The sequence below is a fragment of the Primulina tabacum genome, chromosome 17 (genome assembly GCF_025594145.1).
Source record: "Primulina tabacum isolate GXHZ01 chromosome 17, ASM2559414v2, whole genome shotgun sequence".
NCBI lineage: Eukaryota > Viridiplantae > Streptophyta > Magnoliopsida > Lamiales > Gesneriaceae > Primulina > Primulina tabacum.
Genome location: NC_134566.1, coordinates 9,132,650 through 9,142,752, shown reverse-complemented (window position 1 = coordinate 9,142,752; position 10,103 = coordinate 9,132,650). Strand labels below are relative to the sequence as shown.

General features: G+C 32.6%; 1 protein-coding gene across 1 annotated transcript; it reads left to right on the top strand.

The window, feature by feature from the left end:
• Positions 1–2,208: 2,208 nt before the first annotated feature.
• Positions 2,209–3,695, top strand: LOC142531093 (ethylene-responsive transcription factor 5-like). Its single transcript, XM_075637120.1, has one exon. The coding sequence runs from the start codon at positions 2,457–2,459 to the stop codon at positions 3,342–3,344; it is 888 nt and encodes a 295-aa protein (XP_075493235.1). The 5' UTR covers positions 2,209–2,456; the 3' UTR covers positions 3,345–3,695.
• The last annotated feature ends 6,408 nt before the right edge of the window (positions 3,696–10,103 follow it).

Below are 10,103 nucleotides of genomic sequence, written 5' to 3'. Positions count from 1 at the left end.
CACCTTTCAGCCAACACTTGTTTAACGTCTATGTGTCAAAGACTACATACACAAGTTTTACGTCTTTGTGCAAGACTCACTCAACTGATCTTTTAAGCTCTAATCTCTAATATATGGGAGTGATAGTGTGTGAGTTTGTGAGAACTGAACAATGAATACACCGGGAAGGTGTTCTCATACATTGAGGGGAAAAAAGCTTTTATACTAAGCTGATATCACGTTGAAGTGTTCCCTCACAATTGGGCTGATTGCTTTTTGTAAACTGATAAGACTTTAAGCGTGCCTTTTTTCTTCACACACTCTTTTTGTTCTTTTTTTCTTCACTGATCTTCATCTTCTATTTATCGGCGCAAAGTTTGATCGTACAGTGAGACTCAATTATTGTATCTGTTGCATTTTGAATCTGTTTATCAAAATATGTATGTACTTTCCGACAATAATTCTGGAACGTTTTGGCTTTAAGCACTGCTGCAACTCTATTATTTTCCTTTGACTAGACAAAAACTTATCCTCGGTGGGCACAACTGGATTCCATTGAATAAGCTTGTCGTGTTCTGCAAACTGATTGATTCCTAACTGATGTTCTGAACTAGTCAATTGAACTGATCTTGAACTGGTTTGGTGAAATCAGTTGGCTCGTCAGCTGAACTGATTTCGCTGCTTCAGTTGAACTGGTCAGTTGTATTCTTCATCAGTTGAGCTTTTCATCAGCTGGCCGGACTTCTGAAGGTCTTCTGCCGAACTGCCTATCAGCTGGACAATTAGTTGAACTGATTCAGTTTGGGCGATCAGGTGGCGCTTTCAGTTTGCGGCTCGATAACTGATCTACTGGTTCTTCAACAGTTATCAATGATATCTAGAGAATCATGGGACGATACTGCTAGGTGCTCTTACCATGATTCGATGGATACAATTAAAATGAATTCTGACATTCTTATGAGCGATGATTTGATGCATATAATAAGGCTAATTAGGGTAAACTCGTATAAGAGACACATGTTGTCCCAAATCACACTGAATTATGAACCAACAGCTAGTTGTATCATTGAACTATTTAGAGTTACATAAATATTGATTTATGTGTTCCCGTTGAGATAGTCTTATTTGAATTTGATGATTGGGGTTAATAAAAGAATTCTATATTTGAAAGTTCTGAAAGTTAGCATGAATGTTAAAATTGTGAGGATAATGCACTACTTGAATTTTGTGAAAGTATTACAAAATTGACAATGGTCATATTTTGAGTCAATGAATAGTTGAATTTGTATAGTCGACTAAGACCAAGTTAACTTTTATAAGATGACTTTCACCTGGTTTAATTTGATTAGGTGATTTTCAAAAAGTTTGACTTTGCATCATTACAACGAGTTGTTTACACTTGTCGTCGCATTGATGATATCTGATCTTCGATTGAAATTGTGATGAAACCACGATCATGTATTTTTCATTGATAGGCTTGGTATATCCAAATCAAACATTAACTAATATGAGTCCTAGTTCGGCAAATCACGTAATAAGAATTTTAGAACGATTAAAGAATCCATGTAGCTTGATGATTAAGTCTAGAGTTGTGTCTTAGACAACACAACTTGCTGGATATCAAAGCAAATCATCAGTCTCTCAACCAAGATTTCGACCGCCCCTCTTATTTGAGAAGAAAGATTCGGCCACAACCTTATCGTCGTCGCTGCATCATCGTCGCGCCGCCACCGTCGTATTCTTTTTATCCCAACACAAAATATTTCTAGGTTTCTATTGTAACTTGAAGAGAAATTCTAAAATCAATCGTGAAGTTAATTTTGGAGAGTGAAAAAATATGTATCAAGTTTATTTGTGTAGGAAGATACAAGAATATATATATCCGTTTAATAATCAGAATAACGTAAGTCAAGTGATTATTCACTAGAGTATTTCAATAAACACCCTATTGTTGGATTCAAATCATATGGTTGTCCAAAATTAATTTACTTGATCAAATTAAATTTCTAAAACTTTCATTATATCTTGAACATGGAAAAACTATATACCAAAATTTTGTATATAAAAATATCATCCGTATTAAAATTTATGATAACACAGTGCAAATGCAATTAAAGCTCATAACTTTTTTCCTAACGAAAACAAATTAAAAACGTATCCTCGTCTTTTGTGCGACCCACCTAAGAATTCCACCATTTTTATTTTTAATAATTTTCTAATTTTTGAAATGTGGATAAATCCAAACCAAAATGATGCTTCCTCGCTCCTCCACACAAGCCTTCTTCGAAACCCCGTCACAATTTCAATTCCTTATATAATCATCTTCTTCCCTGACATAATTTCCACTACAAGAAAAAAGGGAAAGAAAAAAAAAAATTTCTCAATCAATAATCAAGAACTAAATTCAGTTCAGAACAGGGAACAACACAAAAGGCCCTTTTCTTTCCTGAGATTGTTCAAGAATTTTTGGTCCAAACATGGCTTCACCCGATGAAAGTTCGGCTCTGGAGTTGATACGCCAGCATCTTCTTGATGACTTGGCTTTTATCGAGAATTACTGCCCTTTTTCATCAGAATCACAGATTTCAGGAACTTCGAATAGTTCTGATTCTGTGGTTTCTGAAGTCACGAACAATTCTTGTTCATCTTCTTGTTCAATCGATCAATCTTTTGCATTTTCTCCTGCAAATTTGAGCTTCTCAGGCTCGAGTTACAGCACAAACATCTACGGTCTCCTGGCTCCTAAAACTGAGTGTGAGTTCTTGGGATTCGAAACGAAGCCTGAGGTTTGTGCAAGTTTCACCGAAAGGAAGCCTTCGCTTAACATCTCAATTCCTCAAGTCAACAATTCCGCCGGTTTCAAGGTGGTTGAGCAGAAAGTTGAGGCGAATCCCGACGAGCGGCGGCACTACAGGGGAGTCAGACAGCGGCCGTGGGGGAAGTTTGCGGCGGAGATACGCGACCCGAACAGGAAGGGTGCTCGGGTTTGGCTGGGAACCTTCGACAGGGCGGTGGAGGCGGCGAAGGCGTACGACAGGGCGGCGTTCAAGCTGAGAGGCAGCAAAGCCATTCTAAATTTCCCACTTGAGATAGGAAACTTGAACCCCACACCGCAGATTACGCCTCCGCCGGCGACTTCTGGCCGGAAAAGGGTGAGGGGAAGTGAGGTCGAAGAGAAAGGGAAGAAGGAAATAAAGAAGGAAGAAATTCAAGAAGTTAATAGTGAAAGTCAGTTAACGGCGACAGTGTCCTTAACGCCGTCAAGTTGGACGGCCGTTTTGGATTGGGGAGATGAGAAGGGTATCTTTGAGGTTCCGCCGTTATCGCCGTTAGCTTCCCATCCAAGTTTGGCCATTCAGGGTTGATGGATATAATATTTTGTGCATATCATAATATTAATTAGATATTTTTTATATATATTTTCCCAAATTAAATATATATGGATATCTAATTAAAATAGCACAAGAAGTATGAAAAAGTGTCACACTTTCACCCAACGGAAAGATTGGGGTGTTATGGAAATTTAAGAAAATTAGGGGGAGGAAAAGATGATTAGTGACTACTTTTGGATGCGTTTTAAATATGTAAAGATTAAGAGATTATTTCTTTAATTTGTTTATTCGTTTGTTTGATTTGGAAAGTAGAATTTAAGTGGTAGTAATAAAAACCTCTCTCATTGTATCTTTGCTTTTGTGGAGTGGAATTTGCTAATTGAATCCTATGTCAGTTTTAAAGGATTGATTTATAAAATATTATGACCATTAATGAATCGAGTTAATTCAAACTTCATGTTTAAACTCGAACTCAAATATATAAAAAATACTTATTCGTCTTGATTCGCCCTATCTTGACCTAAAAACCGTAACTCGATCGTTAATCAAAATGCGATTTCATTTAAATTTGTGATGAAAAAAGAATTTTGAAGTGAACATTAAACTTGATTTTGCATGATTCAATTGCTTAAAATCGATTGACGACATCGTTGACAACTATATCAAAAATTAAAGTTGGTGATACTCAGATTTTCGATTGTTCTGCTCAACATGAGCAATTATTGGACTCCAACAGTATAACACACAAAAATTGTACTCTTTCCAATCAATGATAATCAAATATACGACTTTGGCTCTGATATAAATTGTAAGAGAGTATGTCGTTTTATCAAAAACTATAGCTGATGGTAACTATATAACTCAAATATTTTAAATCATATAACAACACAAACGTCGCGTTTCGATTGATATACTAGCAAGAATAGTTATTGTACCTTTATTTAAATAAATAATATGTCTTAGCTGATATTTCTTTGTTTTTACGCAGATGCAATTCTAGATGATTTTTCATACCATATATGTAGATATTTATATAGTTAATAATGAATTTTTATTTTTTTCAAAATAATGTCAAAATGTATTTTATTTCATAGTTAAAGAATCCACTTGCGGATTATCATAAATCTAGCTAAAACCTAACAAGTGGGCACATCTAATTTAATCTTAGCTGTCTTCACTAATTATTAGTGACATCTGAATAATTGATCTGTCGTTCCTACATGGTCCACCATCACAAATGCAGTTACCTTTCATTTCCAGATCTGTCTATTTTTTGTCACAATTTCATTTATTTTTGTTTATTTATTTATTTATGTAGAACAAATATTTGTCGTTCTATGAAAAATTATAGGTGATGATAAATATGCAACTCAAATCTTTTAAACTACATAGTAATCAAAACGTTATATTTCGTTCGCTCTATCCAACAAATACTATTATTGCATTCATTATAATAAATGAGAATTGAACTCATGATCTTGACGCTGATATCAATTGTATGATCGAGTACTTGTCGTTTTACTAAAAGTTATAGCTGATGGCAATGGTGCAACTCAAATTTTTTAAACACCATGGTTCGATAGCTCTATCCCGTAAAATGAAAGAAACACTCGATTTGTACTCTTATGTAAAAGTATCATAGATTTAAACTCAATCGACGTCTTGAAAGAAATGCTCGATTTGTACTCTAATGTTTATTCTATATTGTGACTATTATTTAAAACTATGTCGCCCTGTGTATATTTATTCTATCGTTTTTAATTTTAAAAAAAACAAAAAATATTATTTGAAAATTTTTGCACCCACCATTATTGTGCAAGGGAAGCTCTCAACTAATTTTCGGGTTGGTGAATAAAATGGGATTAAATGTATGACTTTGAACTTTGTACTTTGAAGCACTATATATTGTATCTTTTGTAACACCTATGTTTGTTGTTGTTCTTGTTATTATGCTTGAGATTATATTTATATAATATGCATAATAAATAGATCAACAATTTTCTGTATGAGTGTGCTAGTTAAGACTGTAAATGAATCGAGCCGAATTCGATTGAATATATTCCAACTTTTTTCGAGTCGAACTCGAATATGTTCGATAGTCCATGACATGTTGAACATTAATATAATATTCATTATATAGTAAATATATATACATTTTGATTTTTCAGACGTTTTGAGCTTTCGAACTTTCATTCTCGAACTTTACTGTCCGAACAATAATTTGAATAGCTCACGAATAGGTTCGAACATTTCGAGCCGAACTCGAGCCAATTTTTTTAATTAAAAAATCGAGCTTCCAATCGAGCTCGAATATACTTAATTCGAGCCGATTTGAATCTTAAATTTTACTAATATTCGACCCGATTCGGTTCGTTTACACATCTATATACAAGTATGCCAAATATAAAACCAAACCAATTTTTTTTTTCCTTTCAGGTTAATCAAATTTCAGAACTAGGCGATTTGAAATATGAAAAATAAAATAAAATAAATCAAACATAATTTACTATGAGGCCCCCATCCGCAGCCAATAAAAGACAAAATTGTCCATATCATGCGAAGTCATGTTCAAGAAATGTTTATTTTTCACGTTATTATAGTATTATTATTATTATTGTCCATACATAATATGACACATATTATATATGTCCCCATCTAGGGTTTTTTCGAAATAATTACGTACAATTTCATGATGTCAATCAAATCTTTTAATTTAATATTATCATGGGCATCAAATCGAGACAGGTGCCACAAAATAAATATAATAATTTAACGATAATTTGATTAAAACACATTAATTTTTATATCAATGGCGGAATCGCCGGTGGCGTTCGAAACTAGTTAAAAATCACCACCTTCAAAAAATTGAATTAAATCATATATTTAACTATATTATAAGATATCTCATATTATGCAATTATATGCATGCACGCATGCGCACACACATATATATACATATATAAATTAAATTTGTTATGTTGTCTCTCTCATATTTCATTTGCATGTACATTCATCGAGAAAGCACGATTAGTGGCCCGCATAATATATATATGTGTGTGTATATATATAATGATTTTTTAAAATTCTTTATCTCATGACTTGTATCAACTTAATATATTTTTTTTTGACAGTACACCACGTATAACATCTTTTTACGTGAATTTTTTCAAATTCATGTTAAAACTATTTTTCCTCCCAAATTGTCTAAAAATAAACCATTAACTAACATATGTGCAAAAATTTGATAATAGCCATTAATACACACTACAACAAAAATGGTTTTCCGCAGCACGCATATGCACGCTGCAAAGTTGCAAGCGGTTAAAAGCTCAAGATTATCCGCGGCGTGCATGTGCACGCTGTTAATACTATTATCAACGGCGTGCATATGTACGCAGTTAATATACCTTTCCGCAGCGTGCAATGTATGCCGTAAATAGTAAAAAAATAAAATATTAGCGACGGTAAAAAACCGTCGCCAATCGGCGACCAAAAAAACATCCAAACCGTCGCTAATTTAGCGACGGTCTTTAAATTTAGCGACAGTTTTAAAATTTCGCAACAGTTCTAAAACCGTCGCTAAATTTTGCGTAAAAATAAAAAAAAATTACTTTTATAATTTAATAAATTTTTATAAAAAATAACAATTCAACTATAATATTAATACTCATTCTCTTAATTAACAATTAAAAAATTAACCATAAATTGAAACAAAAACACGTATTTTAATCGAAAATAAAATCGTATAAGTAGAGAAAAATTTTAAGTGCTGTGAAGTAAAATGAAACGAAAATCGGAAATAAATAGAGAATTTGCGATTTTTTGCGACGGTTGTTCACTAAACCGTCGCCGGTGTACGTATATTAGCGACGGTTAATTCAAACCGTCGCCGATTTTAAATCGGCGACGGTTTTGTTGAAAGCGACGGATTTACGTAACCGTCCCAAGACTGGGAAACGTAAGACCGGAAAGAAAGTCTTGTACGAGGTTCATTAAAAAATCGAAGAAAAAGTCCTTTCGTTAGAAGTTAGAAAAAACCTGCTATCGAATAGTCATAAATTAATTCAAATTAGCAGGTTTGATAGGTCAAGTATGATCATGGTTGCAAAAAAAGAAGAAATCAAAGCACGTTTTTTTTAAAAAAATAATTTACTTTTAACAACACACATAAACATGCACGCCGTTAATAGTATTATTAACATCGTGCATTTATTGTGTGCGGCAGATAGTCTCTGGATATTACTATCCGCAGCGTGCTTATAATGCACGCCGTCAATAGTAATATCTGCAGCGTGCTTATAATGCACGCCGTTAATAGTATCAAGTTACTATCTACAGCGTGCTTTTAATGCACGCCGTCAATAATAATATCTGCAGTGTGCTTTTAATGCACGCCGTTAATAGTATCAAGTGCAACACTATTAACGGCGCACATATGGGTGCACGCCGTGAAAAGTAGTATTCGCAGTGTGCTTTTAATGCATGTTGTTGATGACGTGCTGCGGAAAATGATTTTTCTTATATTGACATATATGTACGATGTTACTTAGTTAACTGTACAGTCTAACGAAAAAGAATAAGTTAGTTTTATAATGCAATAAAAACATGCGAGTGATTTATTAGGCTCGACTCCAAGAGAATATATCATAAAATGAGGTGCGAAAAATATTTACATATATACGTAATTAGAAAACATGAAAATTTTAGCAAGATATTTGAATTCACATAATTGTTTTTTTATTACTATTCTTAATATGTCTCATTTTTACGGTTGACATTGGATTAAATTCATTTATATATAAAAATCAAACTCAAAGCAATTTACATTAATAGTATAATTTAATTACTTGTTCAGATATTAGTTTGAATGTTTATGTTGATCCGGTTTTATCTTATTTTGCCTAGTTTTCATAGTTAACCCAATTGATTAAAGAAAAAAAAAGCACCATAAAAGACAGACGATTTTAACGTAGTTCGGTCCAATCGTCCTACATCCACCAGAGCACAGTCAGCTATCAAGAAAATAGATTAAATATAAGCCTCATTTACAATATTACAAGGACTTATTCAAATAAAATATTTTTATCTTTTCTAATGACGCCTCTACGAAGAACATATTCAATAGACTTCACTTGGCAAACACCACTCGTGTGCAATATTCGTCAACTCGAACTCCCTTCGATGACATGCAGATTGTCATCTCCCGAGAACGTCACTTTACTCTCGCGATGAATGAATAATCAATTAGTGAACGCTTGTGCACCACCGGTAATGGAAAAAGCTCTCAAAACATAATGATAAAGTGGCGCTATTTGAATTTTGTCGTAGCATTTGACGCAACACATAATGCAACACAAATGAACATATTTGTTTTTTTTCCACAAAAGTTGTGCACTCCAACATATGATCCACAAAATAAAATATGCTATACGTAAGAAAAATGTTCTTTCCCTGGAACTCACCTTTTTTTCCTGAAAAATATATGAATGAATATAGTGAATAAAAACAATAACCAACAAATCAAATATGAAAATTTTTACATTAAATCTCATTGGCCTCCCTCGACCACGCGTGGCTGTTCTCGACAATCTTCAATATGAATTAGAACTCTAATAATAATAGAGAACTTCATGATTATATCAAATATAGACAAAAATTTTCACATTATCTTCTCATATTAATCGAGATAATATATTTTCATCTCCATAATATTTTCAACAATCACAAGATATATTCAAAACAATATTCTCTTTAACTATCTCCTCATATACAAAATCTTAAAATTAATATTTTCTTGACAAACTAATCTAAATAATTAACTCAGTTAAAAACTAGCATCTAACCGTTTACATTAGGAGAAAATGAATATTAGTTTGATTTGATGATGATGATGATTATTATTATTATGACACTATTCTTGAAATCTCTTGGTTAATTTTTATCCGAAGTCTTTTAACGATTATTTAGTAGATGTGATACAAGAGGGACTTGCTATAATTGCGATTGATGTTTATATGAAGCTAGATTTTTGGAAAATAGAATTAAAATTAAAGTGAATGAAAAATTGTATAATGTGATACTTTTTTTGGCTCTCCACATTCTTGAATTAATGTTAACTTTTTGTTGTTTACATTCTTGAATGACTTTTGGTGTGCTTTTTTGAGCATATAAATAAGTGTGTTCATTTCCTAATTTCAAAACGAACGCACACTCAAGATCTCACACAAAAATTATGTTGCATTTCATATTGTTATATTTTCATTTGACATCCGATGAAATTTTGGTGATAAATTAAAGGTACGATTTGAGTTCTTCAAAGTAGTAAATTTGTGCTTTATTCGTTATTGATTCAATCGTTGTATCCTACGAAATACATGAGTTAAGCACCACTTCGAAAGGAAGAATCAGTTTTAAAGAAACTGTATTTTGATATTGTCCTCGGTTTGTTTGTTTCCTTATTTTCCTCATACAAATTAGTTTTGTTGGATTATATTTTTGGTGTTATTTTATTATATGTTGCAATTTATATTTCTGTTAGTTTTTGTTTATCTATATATTGGTGCAACAGTTTTGACAATCAAATTCTCTTTAGAGTGTGAGGTTCATCAACTCCAAAAGAAAGTTGGTTAATTTATTCTCGATTTGTTTTGTTTTAATTTGATACTAGACCTATTATGTTTTAAGGCTGATTTTATATTATAATCAAGTTGTAAATTTTGATTTGCAAATAATCACATTCATTTCCTGTATTTTATGTTAGTTACAATATTTTGGTTAACAATCTTAAAAAAG

What these genes read in the sequence shown, in the direction of transcription:
- LOC142531093 (XM_075637120.1), top strand. Translation starts at nt 2,457, where the DNA reads ATGGCTTCACCCGATGAAAGTTCGGCTCTGGAGTTGATACGCCAGCAT.